We start from the raw sequence: 17,022 nt of genomic DNA, 5'->3' as shown, positions 1-17,022 counted from the left end.
ATTAAATATCTGAATGCTCTTTTAACAGTTACAGAACCCAGTAACAGAATTAACTTATTCCAGCTGGAGTGTAGCAAATCTTTAGCATGGTCAACTCTGCTGCTTGGAATAAGAACAGAAGGTCATGTCATTAATTTGCAATTGCTTGTTAATAATTTTTACAACCTCTCACATAATTGAGATGCTTCAGAGCTCATTAAAAACAGCAACAAAAGGACTGGAAAGAATTCCATCATCTTTCCATTGCTGGCAACATATAATTCAATTGTGGTATAAAATCTGTAAATATAATTACAAGAATTTTGCAGTTTGCCCATGCAGAGGTTTTTGCTGTTTCATCACTCAACAAAAAGGCACTTGGCTGGAATGGACATTTTCTGGTGTCTGCCTGGCTTTGGAAAACCCTTTGGTGTGGAGAGAGTTAAGGTGAGTTAAGGTGTGGTGGAGGAAACACCTGTGCTAAGAGGAATAACTCAGCTCTGTTGAAGTGTGTGGTGTTGGGAGGGTGGGAGAGACTTTGGGGGCAGCTGCACCAGCACACCTGGCTGGGCTTTGCTGCAGTCGCACCATGAGGGATCAGATGGACCTGCTGGCCACTGTCACCATTTTGGGAGTCCTGGAGCAAGGTAAATGCACAATGCTGGGTAGTGTTGAGCTAACTGTGTTAAACCTTGTGGAACGTGGTTCCTGTATTTTGCTTGGAGTCTCTGTGGAGTGAAAACTGCTGTTTTCCAGCATGGTAAAATGATACAAATGTTTGGCCATTCATGGCAGAAGTGTCATTCCCAAGGGTGCTCGTTACTGAATAGGGACTGGAATGATCTGCAAATCTCAAAATGTTTAGATTTAAAGCAATTTCAATAGACTGTTCTTAAAATGGTTTGTGACTGAATGTTGCAGGTTATATATAACTTGGAGTGGCTGGTTAATAAAGGCAGGTTAATGAGTGTGCTGATGGAGGGGCCAGTGTACAGACAGGCACTGTGTGTCTGTAGAGAAGAGCCTCATGCACACGGGTATTTCTGCTCTGTGACCAGTATTATTATGGGTTCTTAGAGCATAACTGCACAGAGCAGATGACAAGATAAACTGACAGCACAGTAATTTGGAAACTAATGCAAGCCCTTCTGGTCAGAAACAGACACAGACATCTTCAGAGGAACTCACTGACTTCTTGTAGTTAAAATAGTTGCGTTTAGACCATTTAGAAAGAGCAGTGTTGTTGCAAAGCTCTGTTTAATTGTGGTCCTGGGGGCAAAATCTCTCCCCCTTGAGTTTCAAGAGGGTCATGAAAGGGGGCACAGCCCTGCCTGGGGTGGGGACAGAGCCCCCATTATATTAAAATCTTCACATTTCTATAAGGGAAAATTGGTTTGTGGGGTTTATTATTACTGAATTAACTCACTGTAGAGCTGTCACACCTCTGCTTACAAGTGGATGTGAATCTCTGAGCAGCCTGATTTATTTTTAGCCATCAGATGATAAATCTCTTAATCTAAGTATTATTTAAAATACAAATATGCCACTTGAAGAATAGAGCTCAAGATTTCTGAATTATCAGTAATTTCCACTCAAACAATTTACAGGGAAATATCTACAACTCCAGGTGGAAGATACTTCCATATTATGATGGTTTTTTCTTATTAAACTAAGTGGACGTGAGAGAGAGTTTAGTGTGCAAAGGGAAGATATGAAAAAATCTTGAAATTGAGTCCCAGAAATGTTCCTAAGCCCTTTTCCTTTGGGAAACCCTCAGTAGCAAATCCCTAGATAGCAGTTTTGTCTCAAATATATCTGTTTTATGGAAACTTCAAGAATTTTTTAAAGGTTGCAGCCTTAGGCATTTTACTTTCATGCTATGCAGAACATCCCCAGGTGTGAAGCCAGCAGATAAACAGCAAGCATTGCCACCCTCCTATCTGTGTTGGATTGGATAAAGTAGCCTGGATTTTTGGTCTCTGCATGGCAAGCCAAGGAGCAATAGCAAAATACTGAGCGTTTCATATCTATGGTTTGAAATACTTGTGTCACTGTGATTCAGAGCTGTGCAGCAGCTTTCCTTGCATATTTTGAGGGGACATTCTTTAGGTGAGTTACAGATCTGGGGTTCATTCTGAGCAGGTGAGCACTGAAGCACAGACATGGGCTACACCTATGAATATTCCTCCTCCTTTTGTAGGAGATGTAGTTTAATGGCTGAGCTTGGTACAGTGTTGGCTGATTGTTGTTTTTTCTTTGAATTTTCTGGGACCTCACAGTTCTCACATTCTTTCAAGTAACTTTCCTCTTTTTAATTCAGTCAGTCTCAGTTTGGTGAAGCTTTGAGCTCAGGGCTTTGTAGGTACGTGCCCCAACCCTGTGCTGAACACTGTACCACAGAGCAGAATTATTCTACCCCACATCCCCCCCTCCAACCTTTATTTTACAGCTTCAAAGGAAGGGAAGCTTGTGCAATGTAACTGCCTGTCAGGCCCCACAGGGCTTGTTTGCCAGCTTCACTCAGATGTGGCAGATAACAGCTATGATATGGTTTGACAAGTGTGTGGACATAATCAAATAGAGAATGAAGAATATTTCCTCTGAAGAGCAAAGTTCAGGGAGAGCTCAGTCCCTGCAAACCACACAGGAATCCACACAGGTGATTAACCTTGAGACATGAATCACAAAAAAAGTGGTTTGAGAGGTTCTGCAGAGTAGGTTGAACTCTTTTTCTTGGAAGATCCATGCTGAGAAGGCTCATGCAGTGTGAGCTTTATGAACTCCTCATTCTGAGAAGTGCTTGGGGACTGATTCTTCCTCCTTAGTGCTACACCCAAACCCCAGGTCTGGTGGACAGCCAGCCCTCCTCCTAAAGGCCTCTGCCCTTCTTGGGTGGTTGTTCTGTATCTTGTCTATCCCTAAGCATAAGGGACCTGTGTAGGATTGTCTGTTTCGTAACCAAGATGTTACGAATAGCTGAGGGAGAGAGGGTTGATCTGAAATGAGTCTTACGTTGCTCATCACTTCCAAGAATCCTACATTAGGAAAGGTGCAGATGGCACAAAGCAGGATGAAGAGTGTGGCCACGACAGTCAGGCTTGTGCCACCAGGCAGAGCTGCTCACGAGGCAGGAACTTCAGCTCAGTCCATTTCTGGGATGAAGCTCTGAGAGCATCAATTAGAATAAAGAGGTGCTTACCTGATGTGAAGAGGTAACAGGATGGATCATGGCTTCATCTTTTTCCCTGAGCTCTTCCAGCTGCTGCTGAATTCCAGTTTGTTACTGCACACCTCTGTGCCTGGATTCACAGAGGGGATGCTGTGTTGTGTCCTGTCTGTTCACTGTGGCAGGACAATACCCTCACCCATGATCAATGTGCTAAAAATGAATCAAAGAGGGGGTAACATACTTGTTTCTCCCCACGTTGCTCTCTCAGCACCTCTTTTTTGGGGCTGGATCACTGTGGAAGACACTAGAACATGCTTTATTGTTCTTAAATGTGTTGTCAAAGGAATGTCTATATGTATTTATATTACTAAAATGTTGTGATACACAAGTTACATAGCATCAGTTTATTTAATTTCTAATTCTCTTCTACATATGTTCTAATGCCTTTCTGCAGGCATACATCTTGTCTTTAATCTTGGAACATCTGTCCCTACTTTCCCTTCTCTATCCTGCTGTTCTGCTTTTATCTTTGCTACAATAAGACAGACCACAAGGCAGGCCTTGCACCCTGGCTCCTTGTCTCTCTGCATGATGCCCTGGAAATGTTGCTGCATGAGTTGTTATCTGCTCGTCCAAGTGTCTCAGTGACACTGCCACAGCCACCAAAGTAATTGGTTTTATAATTTAGCATAAAAATAGGAGCTTTCAATAAAAGCAGCAGTGTAGTAGTGCTCCTAAATTAAAACACTTGAAGCATCAGCAATCACCTATGGGAGTAAGAACCTTCAATAAATAGTGAAACAGTCCAAATCTTCATGTTAGCAAGTTTTCATTGTTTTACAGTGACTGTCCATGTTGTTTACAAATGTACAAAGAACTGTTGTAGCAGACACCAAGTCAGTGCCTCAGCCCAAACGTGGCACAGGCTGATGGCAGGTATTGGCAGCACCTCCACTCCTTGAACTGCTGGAGCTTTGGGGCTCCCCTGCAGGAACAAAAGGGAAGAAAACCACCTCCTTCCCCATCTCCTTTTGTTGCCATGATTATGAACATCTCTAATTGACTTAATGATATCCCAGTGCTTGACTGGATGCTGCTCTGTGACAGGGAACATCCTTGTACAAAAGCTTTGCACCCACTGGGAACAGCAGAGAGTGTTGTACATCATTCCCATCAGACTGACTGAGGGTGTATTGATACTCCAAACACAAAGTGCAAGATTAAGAAATAATTCTGTGGTGGGAATGGACTTGGGAAGGTTTTATTTTGTGTTGCAGGACCTGGTGTGCTTGTTCAGCTGGGGAGCAGCACCAAGGGCTCTTCTGGGTGTGAGACCATGCAAAGTGCCAGCCAGCACTGGTGCTGTGCCAGGACAACCAAACCTGAATTCAAAGTACAAGTGTGAAATAAATGGCACATTTATTCCAGGTCATTTGTGACAGCCCTGGACTATTGACCTAGACCATATCAGCTCTTTCATTCTAACCACTTGATTCCAAGCTAGATAAAGTTTGGCTAAATAAACACAGCTGGACTGTTGCCATTCCTGTGTTGTGTTTTTAGCCTATTTTGCACTGCAGGTGATCTACGCCCGTCGGAAGCACAAGATTTCCCCTCCTGAAACAAGAGGTCACCCTGAATTTGAGCGGATCTTCAGAGCTCAGTAAGATTTTGGCTTTGTTGCAATGACTTTGTCTAGGTGTGACTTGAGTCAACTGTCACTGTCAGGAGAGACTGGTCACCCTCAAGTCTCCTGTGCACTTATTGCTACTGGTATTAGATTTTTGTTTTCAGTGCTTTGCATGCAGAGCTCTGAGTTTTGATTTGGAGCACTTTGGCTGGAATGTTTCTGTCCATCCATGATAATCCTCCTTCTGGCATTGTGAGGCAGCCAAATTACAAATTAGTGGCTGTGTGGAAGAGGTGTGGAGCATTAATAATAAGAGACATTAAATTTAATACTACCATTGGCTCCAAATAGTGAGAGCAGACAAAGATATATTAATAACCTGATATTTGCTTGTAAGTTTTTGCTGTTGAATTGAAGCAAAGGGCCTTGCTGGCAGAACCAGCCACGAGGGTGCTTTAATTTTTTCCCTCTCAGAAGCCATTGTAGTGTGAGGGTCAGCACTTGTGGGGCCATGCTGGGGGCTGTTTCTTTTCGCTCTGTTCCTATGGAGAGAGCAATGCTGGATCTAAACTGGAAACACTCACAGATCCCCTCGGCTTCCAGCAAGCACCAGATTCCATCTTTCATCTCAGTCATCCTGTTTTGTAAGCGACTGAAAATTGGCTGGAGCTGGTTTGAAGGGCAGTTCCAGCATGGCACTAAATGCTGAGAAAAGCAGTTGCATTCGCTCGCCAGCGAGCAGGAGACATTTGTGGAGTGCCAAAACCACCCTCTTTGGTCCTTCTGTGGTGCCATGGCAGGTCAGCCTGCATGTAGGCATCAGCCTCTGCTGGCTGTGGAGCTGCTGATGTGGCTTTTAATTGAATGCTTTACTATTAAATGTGTATTAACCAAATTGTGCCACAGACTGTGGTGTGCTGGGAAGCCCTCTGCTATGATCTGCAGAGAAGGTGACCTCAGGTAGCTCAGACTCGAGAAAATATTGCCTCTTTGTGGGTTTTCCCCTCTTTCTCCCCCATGGAAAAGCATACAAATGGATAATTTGATACAGATATAAAAGAAAGAGGGGAGAAATGGTATTGATGTATTACTCACTTGAGGAAACCTGGCCTCTCTGAGGCTCAAACTCCATTTGCAGCGTAAGGTTCTTCAGACTTTTTTCAGCATCCAGTTTGGCTCCATTCCCCAAAGGCTGGTAAATTTTTGGCCAAAATTAAGATCAAATTGCCTAGGGAATGGTAAAATGTAGGAGAAACTGAGAAATAAAATCAATGTCTTTAATAGCACAGCTCCCTCTGCCCTTTCGTGTATAAAATCTCTATTTTTGTGACTACAAGAAAAAGGAAGAAGAAAACCTGGCTCCAGATATGATCACCTTCTGCTGAATATTATCTGGGAACAAGGTCTTTCTTGTGACTTGTGTGACACCCAGACTTGGGATGTGCTCACCCAAGGGGAAGAAAAATCTCCTTAAATGCTGGCAAGGAGCCTCCCCCAACAGCTGTAGGTGCAGCAGCTCTTGGTGATGGTGCTGTGTGGGGCCAGGATGGAGCCTGTCGAGGGTCCAGCAGAGACAAATCTCCACCTTGGCCATGGCTTGTTATTCCAGGGTTTTGGTTTGCTCTGACATGCATTTCCAGCTCCCTCCTCCAGCCTCAGTTAACCAGGCTCCAAAGTACAGGGAGGTGAGTTTAACTCTCATCTCTCTCATTCTCACCAGGGCAAACTGCTCAGAGTACTTCCCAATCTTCATTTCACTCCTCTGGGTTGCTGGAATCTTCTTCCATCAAGGTAAGAGGGATGGGGAGAACCCCAACTCAAGCCACATGCACAAACCAAAAAGTCCTCCACAATTTAAATCCCACTGTGACTCAGACACTTTCTGTGCCTGTGAGGCTGTTATTTGGGGAAAGCAAAGCTCCCCTTTGGCTGGATGGACCAAGGAGCACCCCAACCCCAGCACTCATGAAGCTGCTGGGAGCAGCTGGGCCGTCTCCTCCCTGGCAGAGCAGGCACTGGCAGCCCTGGCTGCTTTGCTGTCCTGCTGTGCTGCTCCTCTGGGATAAGGTCAGGCTGTCCCAGGGTGCCGGGGGGGGCAGCAATCTGAGCCAAAGCTGCCACACGATACCCAGATCACTACATCAGAACGAGAAACCATAACCCAAACAGTTACTCATCCACTGTCCACCCTGCACCAAGTGGCTTCAGGGGTTTGGCTGCAGCCACAAGGAAATTGCTGCAAGGAAAGACCATGGAAGGGAGCATTGCCAACCCAAGTCCCAGGGCAACTCTGGTAGGCAGAGAAGTTCATCCTTCACAAAAGGGGAAGGAAGAAAACCCATTTAAACTCCCACAGTGGTTTAAAGTTTGGTTTCCTCATCTGCTGGTTTTCGTGCTGGAATGCAGCCCCACCAGTGTCCAGGGGTCCTTGGCCCCCTCAGAACTCACCTCCCCTCTGCCCCACAGGTGTGACTGCAGCATGTGGGCTGCTGTACCTCTACACCCGCCTCAAGTACTTCCAGGGATACGCTGTGGCTGCACAGGGACGGTGAGTACCTGGCTGGAGTGCAGGCACCCCCCAGAAGCCCAGGGAGGCTGGGGGCAGGATGTGGCCCCTGGAGCAGGTTTCCTTCCCGGGGTGGGACTGAAGGTTGATTTGCATCACTACCTTTTCCTCCCGTCCTGTCCCACGTGCTCATGGCTGTGTCATCTCTGCCCTGACTGTCTCAAAGGAGGGTGGGGATGCCAAGCCCTGTCAGCACACCTCGTACCCTGGATGGGCTGGCAGTGCCTGACCTGGGTGTTTTCTCCTGCTCAGGTTGGGACCACTGTACGCCAGTGCCTGGCTGCTCTGGCTGCTGGTGGGGCTGGCACTGGCCGGGCTCCTGGCACACTTTCTGCAGCCACACTCCTCCACATGGACAGCAGCACTGGCATAGCTCCTCCAGCCCCAGTGAGAGGGCCCATGGCTCCCCCAAAACCTACTGTTCACCCTCAGCCAGGGCAGGCAGAGTGAGAACCTCCCTGGCTCTGTATTCCCCTCTGAGAGGCTGATTCTTGCACTCCTCTGCTCTTCAGAGATCATAGAAAGCAAACACTGCCCAGCTCATGTTCCTGCTGAGGGATTTCACTGCTGGGTTTTGTAGCACTGTCTACTCTAAAATGCCTTTGGCTTTGCCTCATGCAGCACAGATTGACCCATATCTCCTGCTTACTGCTGTAGTGATCTGTGTTGGAGGAATCACATCATGGATGTACAAAAATAAACTCCTTTTCTCAGTAGGAATCACCTGTGATTGTCAAAGGTGCTTGGGAACTGGTGTGAGAATATCTGAGGGCTGGGGACTGGGTTTCATCGGAAAAGCTGCTGTGACTAAAACTAACTGGAAAGGATGGGTACACTTGTCTTAACCATATCCAAATACTGGGAGAAAAGCCTGACTCTAGTCCAGGTGGTAAAGTCTGTGTTTGGCACTGACTGAATGACTTTGGCTTGGCCACAACTTCGTTTATCACTCACGCCCAAGTAGGACTTGGTCCTCTCTGGATTTCACCCTCCACTGTGAACTTGGGGTTGACAGGTGCCTAAAGCAGCCCTGCTGTAAGTGACTCTCACTGCTGCACCAAAGGTTTAAATTTAGCTTTTATTACAGTGCACATTATTTTATATATTTATATAGAGAGATGTACTTGAAAAATCAAATGTATCCAATAATAAAAAATACAGCACATTAAAGTAGTATAATGCATTCCAGTGTATAGCTGAAAGGACATTGGGATTTACACTAATCCCTACTATTTTTGAACTGGGCTACTTCTGCTTTTTTCCCCCCCAAAAAACTCACATCAACAAATAACTGAAATAGTTATTTAAAAAAGATGGTTTTCTGCACTCAATCTCAAGGCATGAAGACACTGGAGACTTCACTGTGAGTTAAGGGGCTGTGATCAATGCTGGCAGGCACAGTGTGGCGTATTTTATTTTTTTGTTTTCCCTGCCATACTCAGAGCTCCAACCCCTTCGGATTCATTCCTCCTCTGCTGAAGGAGGGTCAGTCTTTGCCCTTGCTTAACTCTCAGCTGTGGCCAGGACTGTTGCCTGGGCGAGGGCAAGGCAGACCTCAGGCTCTGGCCGCCTCCATCCCAGCGCGCCGGTGGGGTTAGACGGTGGGACTCAGCATGACCAAGCCCTGCTCTGACCCCAGATACAGCCAGAGATTGCCCTGTCCTGGGCTGAAGGTGCTTTTTGTCCCCACGGGCACTAAAGCTCATCCTGGCCCCAAACTGCCCTGTGTCCGTGTGTCCCGAGTGGCAGCCGGCACATCCCGAGGGGCCGAGGGAGCGCAGCAAAGCCAGCCCTCTGCACGGGGTCTGGGGTTTTGCTTTTAGCTCCTCTTCTGGAGAAGGTGTCGGGCGTCCTGGCCTCGCAGCACCGCTGGGGATGGTGGTGCCAGCCTGGCAGCAGGTTTGCCATGGTCTGTTGGCAAGTGCCACCTCCGGCAGCCGGCCCTGCACTGTCCCTGTCCGGGCAAGGCGCCGCAGGGAGGAGGGAGCGGGAGGGAGGGAGCAGGACCAGGGATCCAAGAGTGTGTCCCTTCTGCCTCATGCCCGTTTCACTCTGCTTTTTTGATGAAAATCTGAAAGAAGAGAGGGATGGGATCAGAGTGATGTGCAGGGCAGCGGCGGGGACTTGCTGAGGGAGCCCAGCTTACCTCGCTCAGGATTATCCACACCGGGGAGTCGGTCTGGATGGACAGTCTAATGGCCTCCAGTGGCCCAAAGGATGGGTCCACCTCGCCCTCTGCAACACCCTTGGAGAATGAGCCTGGTGGGGGGAGCACAGGGGTGACACAGGGACAGTCCCCTGGCATTGCCCCTCCACCTTCCCCCATCCCTGAGGGCAGCCCCTGCCCACAGCTCCTCAACATGAGATGGGCTGAAAACCAGCAGTGTGGATGGACAGACAGTTCAAAATACCACACTTTGGGGAACAAAAAACAGCTAAATAAAACAAAATGGAGAGTATTTGGCTACATATCACTGCTATGTGAAAGGGGACAGACTGGCCTGATACCCTTTGACCCTTTTTGGCTGGGATTCTTTTTTTTAAAATGCAACAGGGATAAACCAGCCAGCATGCAGAGGAAAGCTAAAATGGCAAAGTGCAAAATGTGGCAGAGAATTTTTCTATTTGTCTGTTTAAAAAAAAAAAGACATGTTAGCAGGGACACCAGGGCTGTACCACACACTGGCAGGTCCCTGGAGCTGCAATCACTCAGTCTTGTCTGAGGGCAGGACAAGCACTAAAACAAGCTCAGGTAGCAAGAGACAAAGTCTGACCTGCAAATGATGTGAGTACTGAAACCACAAAATCACCCATGGTGGAGGATTTTAGCCCCAGGTTAAGCAGCTGGATAATCTACATAACCTGGTCCCAGCTCTGAGCAGAGACAGGCAGAAACACAGGATCAAAAACTGAAGTGGACAACCTGGTCTATGAGGAAGGCCAGTGGAGCAGAGGAGAAAATGACAATTAAATCCTGTTCTGACCTGGCTCCTGGCAAGTGAGAATTACTCTTTGCCAAGCAAACAGCACTGAGAGTCTTGATTCACGTGTAGGTGAGGACATGTTATCAAATTCAGCAGGCACTTTTTCACCCATGCCCCACTGTACCTATCTGGATGTAGCCATCCGCTGTCCTGTGGTATTTGACGACTGTGCCTCTTCCCTCCTGCAAGGCTTCCTTATCTGACTGCAGGCTCTGCAGAAGGAGAGGAGTTTTGTGCAAGGTCAGTGGCAAGAGCCACACAAAAGCCGCAAGAACAGCAGCAACTCTGGAGCTGCCCAGGCCAGAACCCCATGGCCCCTCATCCCCTGCCTGGCACTCTGAACCTCATGCCCCAATGCTGTCCTCATTCTGCCACTTCCATTGCACCATCCTTGCACCATCCCCTCCTCTGCAGCCACCCCACTCATCTGAGCATCCCCTTTGCAGGCAGGGATGGCTTCCACAGTGATGCTCAGCACAGCACTCCACTCCTGAGGTGGCATCACACCAGGTGTGACCCTCTGGCTCCTACCCAGCACCTCTCTGAGGCACTTGAGTCTTGTTAAGATTTTTGTGGTGGCTTAAAGTAGTTCCCTTTTCTCAAACCTCTTCTGCTTCCCACTCCACCCTCACCTCAATTCTCAATAAAACACTTACGTCAAACGGCAGAACCTCCACGGTCGTATTGAAGAGTTTGTCCTCTGGGTGCTCGATGTTCCCGCTGCGGAAGAAGAACCTGTGACAGAGACCAAAGCCATGGACACCCACACTGAGCGAGGGGAGACAGCTGAATCATCAAACAACTCAACCTAACAGGCACCTTCCCAAAGAGCCCATGGCACACGGTTTGGCAGGAGACCTTCTGTGCCAGACTACCTAAATCATGGATTGCTCACAAGTGCAAGAAAGCAAAGGGCTCTGGCAAACATGGCCCCACCGAGAAAGGGTCAAATTGTCCTCCCGCTGCAAGAGCACTGCTCCCTCCTCTGGGCAATCAGGCAGGAAATAGGCAAGATGTTTAATTTAAATTGCCAGAATAGCAAAAAGCAACTGTCTCTGCATGCTCCAGGCTGTCCCCATGCCCCCTGCTGCCCCCACCCAGGCACTGACCTTTCAATACGAAGCGGTTTGAAGAATCGGAACCTGATGAAGTCTCCGGCAGTGGGAGTGAAGGCCCAGAAGAAGTCCTCCCGCTGGTAAGCCTTCTCCAAGGTGAAGTGCTGGTAGGTTTTCAGGCTGGTGCTCACCTCAGCGGGAGGGTTGATGTGCTCTTTCCGCAGAGCCTGCTTTCCAAAGTCCTTGTCCTTGGTGGGCACAAAGCAAAAGGGCAGGGAAGGGCCGTGAGCTCTTCTTAGCCCTGAGAAATGGGGACCTCAGCAACAACGCACAGCAAAGTAAAGGCTCTCTATTTGTACAGCACTGAAGGATGAGGGGTGAAAGTGATCTGGGAAAGGCACCAGGCAGGGGAACGCATGATTGGATCCCAGGACAGATTCAGGAGAGGCAGCACAGAGAAACACTCCTGCTCCGCACTCTGATACAGCACCAAAAAGCCTTTCACTGTCCAAGCATCCCTGAAAGCATGTCCCTGCCCCAGGGCTCTGGAAACAGTCCTTACACCTGAGGAGAAGGCAGCTGGGAGAGTGACAATAGCATAAAATGACTGGATTACATGGCCTGATGGGCACTGCACTGTGATACAAACTGGATTACACCACCCATTTCCCTGGGTATTGCACAGACACAGGATAAGCACAGCCCAGGGATGTGTGTCTATAGATCCTGCACACATAGTTGTGGGAGGCTTGATTTTGTTCATATTTAAACACACATCAAACAATTTAAATTCTTACACAGCAAGCTCTAGTTCACTTATCACCAAATCCCAGGAACATGGAGTGGGGAGGAAAGGAAGTCAGACCAATTCAGGAGTGATGTCTTCAGGGTTTTTCAGTAGATGCTTCTAAGTCACTCACCCAGTATGGGTGACCAGGACTGGTAACAAGGCTTAAGAACTCGCAATGACTCTCAGTGCACATCACTGACATTCTGAGGAGCAGGAGCTACCTGAGCTCACTGTAACTTGGAATAAAACACCATCACTGCACAGAAATCCAGCTGCCACTGTTCCGCCAGCTGCTGTCACTGAAGTCCCCAAAAGCATTGAGTACCCAGGTGCAGACCTGCAGGCCAGGCCACCTGTGGCTTGGACTGGCAGCTGGTACCCACCTTCAGCTTCTGTATCTTCCCAGCCAAGGAGGAGTGGGTTCCCACGTGCTGGAAGAGCGAGGGCTTGAAGCGGATCCTCAGGTTTGCCTTCTGCCTGTCGCAGTGTTTCTGAAACGACACAATCCCACAGTGTCCCAGGCTGAAACCTCTGTGGGCAACTGTGGCCCATGAGAGGGATGGACAAGGGTATGAGGAGTAAGACACAGACCCGCCTCTCCATCTCTATGCTCTTCTGCATTATTTAAGCTCTAATTTGGCAAGAAGGCTTTTAACCCCATTATGGAGAAACCAGACTCTCGGCCACTCACCCACTGGGCTCTGCTGGGCAGCCAGAGTGCCCAGGTCTAAGTGCCAAATCCGTCCTTGCCAAGCACAGTTTAGAATGCTGAGCAGAATCCCTCTGTGCTGCCAGCAGGGACAGCCAGAAAATTTAGTGTCTTTTGTCCTTGGCTTATGGGGAAACCCTTTTTCCTTCAACTCAGAGCTTGGGATCACCGATGTCTGAAGGTCCAGCACGGCCTGGGATGACTCAGAGCCCAGGTGAAGAGGTACCAAGTGTGGGCTATTTTTGGATGGGCAGTTTCCAGTTTGCTGGCAGGCAGATGTAAGCAGATGTTCAGCACGTGCCATTGTCAAAGCTGTTGGGCTATTTCATGCCTATCCACCACATAAATAAACCTGGAGATGCAGCTCCAATCCAGGCAGTGATTTTTCATTGCGTGGAGGGAGAGAGACGAAGGAATAAAGGACAAAAGGGAAGAACGCTGAGAGCGTGGGGAGGTGAGAACTCACATTTTAAAAATAGTTCATTTCTTTCGGTTTGGAGGAAGAGGACAAAAATACAGGTTAGAAACAGTACAGGGAGGGTATTTGTTACCCAACTTTTGCTTTTCCAAGAAAAGAATGCATACATACCCCTAACATCATCTGCTCTTGTGGCCTCTCAGCCAGGAGAAACCCCAGCAGAGATCCCACTGTGGGTGCTGTGTCACTGGATGCCTGTCACAGACAGGACACCAAACCAAGCCACTGCCACAGTTCAGGGAACTGAGAAATTCCAGGCATGACCCCTGCGAGCTGCAAAGGAGATAATCCCCTAATCCAGCTCACGTTACATTAGAAAATTAAAGCTAGCCATGCTAATGGGACAGACCCTACCCACTGCCAGCAACACTGGATGCAACCCCATCAGGTCTGTCTCACTCTGGATGCAGAAAGGAGGAGAAAGGGGAATGGAGGGAGCTACAGCATCTCCTGATTTCTCTTTTTCCCCGTCTCCCCTTCTGCTAAAGAGGCATTTGCTGAAAGCAGCCTTGTCTCAGCCAAGCCAGGAGAGGGAATGGCTCAGCTGGTGGTAAGAAGGTCATCCTTTCACACAGCTCTACCTCAGGTAAATCTAAAATTAGTTAAAAAAGAAAGAGCAGAATATACCCAAAGCAGCCAAAGCACTTACCAAAAGCTCAGGTCAAACAAACTTTCAATCAAAAAGATAAATCCTCCCTACTACCAATTTGATTTTGCACAGTGGGATTTACAAGTGAAAGTCATGTTTGAAAGGGAGCTGTGCAGAGTTAATCATGCAAACAGTGGGGGAAAGGAGCCAGAAATCCACATGGAAAGTAGGTTAATTTTGAAAAAGGCAACATGTTTAAGAGGTTTGCAGTTTCCTCTGGGAAAACCTTGGTTCCACCAGGTAGGAAAAGATGAGCACAGATGAGTGAGGGAGAAGCTGATCCTGCACAGCAGGATCTGCATTTAATCAGTGCTCAAGCTGAGGATTTTGAAGGCGAGGGCACAGACGGCAGCAGCATTCCCAGCTCCATCCCAGCATCCCACCCACTTGGCTTTGCCCATGGCTGTGTGGACTGTGGGGGCTGCCAGACAGGTTTGGGAATTGCTCTGTCACACCAGAGCACATGGCTTGTACTGCCAGGAGGATTCAATGGACATCATCTGAGACTGGTCCTGCTGCACATGGGGAGTTGGAGCTGATGTCATGGTCTCTGCCAGGGACCATACCAATTTAAACCAGATCTTTGCCCCAGTTCTGCAGAGCCCTGAGAATGTCCCACCCCCTCAACACGGAAATACAATATTCATTTCCAGAGTGACCACTTGCTCTGGCATTTGTCATCACAATGTAGTTGTGACCATGAGGTCTGTCCTAAGTGACTGGCTCCGAGCTCTACATGGAGACTCTGCTGCTTGTTCTCCACTGGGGGAGAAGGACAAACATGAGCAAATACAGCATGTTCAGAGGGGAGACAGGAGAGTATCTGGTGGTGAGCTCATCTTTCATCTGCTGCCACACACACTCCTCCCCTGCCCTTCCCTCTCTCTTTAGCCTCTCTGTGTTGCTGCTGCTAAGAGCTCAAACACAACCTCTGCAGGGCACAGGAGCCCATGGCTTTATGGGCATGTGGCTGTGCAAATGAGACAGCAGCATGAAAACAGAGCCCATTTCACCTCCCTGCACCCTCCTACAGACCCTGACAAGAGCTTGGTGTGCTCTGGCTTCATTTTGGCAGACTGTGCACGGTGAGCTTGCTCTGGGTGAGCTCTCCGGGCAGCCTCCATGTGTGCTCTGGGTGGGTATGGCACATGGGGCTGGCGTCAAAGGGTCATTCTGGGGTCACAGTCAGTGAGCAGGGAATGGTTTCAGGGAGAGAAGCACACCGGAATGAAAAATAGCACAGAAGAATGGGAAAAAAGACTACTGTCCTCAGGGAGTGGAGGAGGAATACCCTGTTAGTGCTTAGATGCAGAAATAATGCCTTTTCTGGCAGCTGCAGAATATAGAAGCCTCAACTCCCAGGTCTCTGCTTACACAATCCACAAGAGCACCCAGTGGCACGGTCTGCAGGGACAGCACGGATCAGTGCAAAGTCAGTTAGTACCAGAGCTCACAGGAAAGATCCTCTGGAGTCACAGCCAAGCGTACATTTGCCCCCACACAACAGACAGTGTCCCTTCAACTGAGGCTGTGTACGTACTGCATCTTTCTCAGGGTTGCAGACTTTCACCCAAAGGATGTGATCCAGCAGCCAGTCAATGGGTTTGTCCTTATAGAACATCAGGATGAACTCCACGATCAAGCTCAGATCCAGAGACTTGAACATTTTTCCTACAGCACAAAGAAAGAGACAAGAAAGAGGAGCTGCACTGTGAAATGGTCAAGAATCAGAGCTGGGAAGTAACAACTTGGGAGACTGTGCTGTGGAGGTTGGATCTGTCCACCTCTATATGAAAAGGAAATACCATGTGGCTCTGGGTTATGTACCAGCACTGCTGGCACTGCTAATACAGTTCCGGATTTAATATTCATCACAGAATTAGAAAGCATTAGAGTCTCACAGGTCACAACAGTATCAAAAGGTCTAAAACTCTCCCATTCAGTAAAGAGAAATAAGGATAAAAAACATTCAGCCAGCTGCAGGACAGACCATTTCCTGCCCCAAAACCTACAAATTTTAAGCCTGTCAAACCAGTATCCAAAACAACAGATCAAACTGCTACTGCAACCATGTCCTGTGATTCCCAAAATAGTTCTGGGCTGATGTAAACTTCCTTTTGCACACTCTTAGGCAAATCCAGATCCCATCCAGCCTAAAAGCTACTGGCCACATCTAAGCTGTCTGGCTGTTAGCTGGGCCACTGACCAGGTTTATTTTTACTAAAAGTGAGAATCCCCAGCACCAGCTGCGAGGATCTTTTTCCCCTGTGCAAACACAAGGGTCATTGCAAAAATAGGGAGAGATCAAGTCCAAGTATTTTACCATCTCGTGGGGACAATTTGTTTCATCAAGAGCATAAACGCTGGCAAGAGGCAGCAGGCACTTGTGCCTGTGCCTGATGGGACTGGGGTTAGCGGGGGAGAATGTTACCGATGAACCCCAGCTGAGAGAACTCCAGGATCATCCACTCCTCAGAGGGCTGCTGCAAGGCAAAGTTCTTCATCGTGCTGAGATAGTTTGGTTTGGCCACAATATCATCCTCCAGCTGCAAGAGGAAAGGACACTCAGTGCCACTGACACAGGCAGGTCCCAGTAACAGTCTCTCTATGCAGAGCAATCCCGTCACAGACCACAGCAAAGCTCTGGCACAGACCCAGTTTATTTCAGAAGATGCTCCAAGCAGATTTTTCTCATTCAGTCTAAGAGGTAAAGGAAACAAGTATTCCTGTCCTCCCTAGGTGGAAGGTCTCCAAGAATCAAAGTACTTTAGAAACACAGCTTTTGAACCTATCTGGTTAAAACCCACTGCCACTCTGCTACATCACACAACTGGATGTGCTCTTTGCCCTCTCTCAGCTGGTAAGAGACACAATGAATTCTCAGATACACCGTTTTCCCTCCACCCCCTGCACCAAACACACCTGCACATAATAAATGCCTTTGGACTGGGCATACATCATTAAAAAGCAGTAGTCCAGGTTCTGCTTCGTCCTCCACCTGCAAGAGACAAAG

The 17,022-nt window shown here is 48.2% G+C and overlaps 2 protein-coding genes across 2 annotated transcripts in view; one reads left to right on the top strand and one right to left on the bottom strand.

The window, feature by feature from the left end:
- The first annotated feature begins 568 nt into the window (after positions 1–568).
- On the top strand, positions 569–7,769 carry LOC139678977 (leukotriene C4 synthase-like). The gene is made up of 5 exons (XM_071570280.1): positions 569–626; positions 4,712–4,811; positions 6,499–6,569; positions 7,245–7,326; positions 7,597–7,769. The coding sequence occupies exons 1-5, from the start codon at positions 569–571 to the stop codon at positions 7,715–7,717; spliced, it is 432 nt and encodes a 143-aa protein (XP_071426381.1). The 3' UTR covers positions 7,718–7,769.
- A 634-nt stretch (positions 7,770–8,403) lies between these two features.
- MGAT4B (alpha-1,3-mannosyl-glycoprotein 4-beta-N-acetylglucosaminyltransferase B) overlaps positions 8,404–17,022 on the bottom strand; it is a 50,375-nt gene continuing 41,756 nt past the window's right edge. Inside the window, exons 7-15 of the mRNA XM_071570272.1 lie at positions 16,932–17,007; positions 16,441–16,555; positions 15,550–15,680; positions 12,557–12,664; positions 11,438–11,631; positions 10,985–11,063; positions 10,453–10,540; positions 9,491–9,603; positions 8,404–9,415 (exon numbers count right to left, since the gene is read on the bottom strand). Of these exons, the coding sequence (XP_071426373.1) occupies positions 9,392–9,415; positions 9,491–9,603; positions 10,453–10,540; positions 10,985–11,063; positions 11,438–11,631; positions 12,557–12,664; positions 15,550–15,680; positions 16,441–16,555; positions 16,932–17,007 (928 nt within the window). The 3' untranslated portion in view covers positions 8,404–9,391. The remainder of the gene's footprint in view (positions 9,416–9,490; positions 9,604–10,452; positions 10,541–10,984; positions 11,064–11,437; positions 11,632–12,556; positions 12,665–15,549; positions 15,681–16,440; positions 16,556–16,931; positions 17,008–17,022) is intronic.

This window comes from Pithys albifrons, chromosome 15 (assembly GCF_047495875.1).
Source record: "Pithys albifrons albifrons isolate INPA30051 chromosome 15, PitAlb_v1, whole genome shotgun sequence".
Classification (NCBI taxonomy): Eukaryota; Metazoa; Chordata; class Aves; order Passeriformes; family Thamnophilidae; genus Pithys; species Pithys albifrons.
This window is presented reverse-complemented; position numbering and strand designations above follow the sequence as displayed.

What these genes read in the sequence shown, in the direction of transcription:
- LOC139678977 (XM_071570280.1), top strand. Translation starts at nt 569, where the DNA reads ATGAGGGATCAGATGGACCTGCTGGCCACTGTCACCATTTTGGGAGTC. An exon ending in TTTGGGAGTCCTGGAGCAAG is followed by an intron (nt 627 to 4,711) that starts GTAAATGCACAA and finishes TTGTGTTTTTAG; the next exon opens with CCTATTTTGCACTGCAGGTG. An exon ending in GAGCGGATCTTCAGAGCTCA is followed by an intron (nt 4,812 to 6,498) that starts GTAAGATTTTGG and finishes CATTCTCACCAG; the next exon opens with GGCAAACTGCTCAGAGTACT.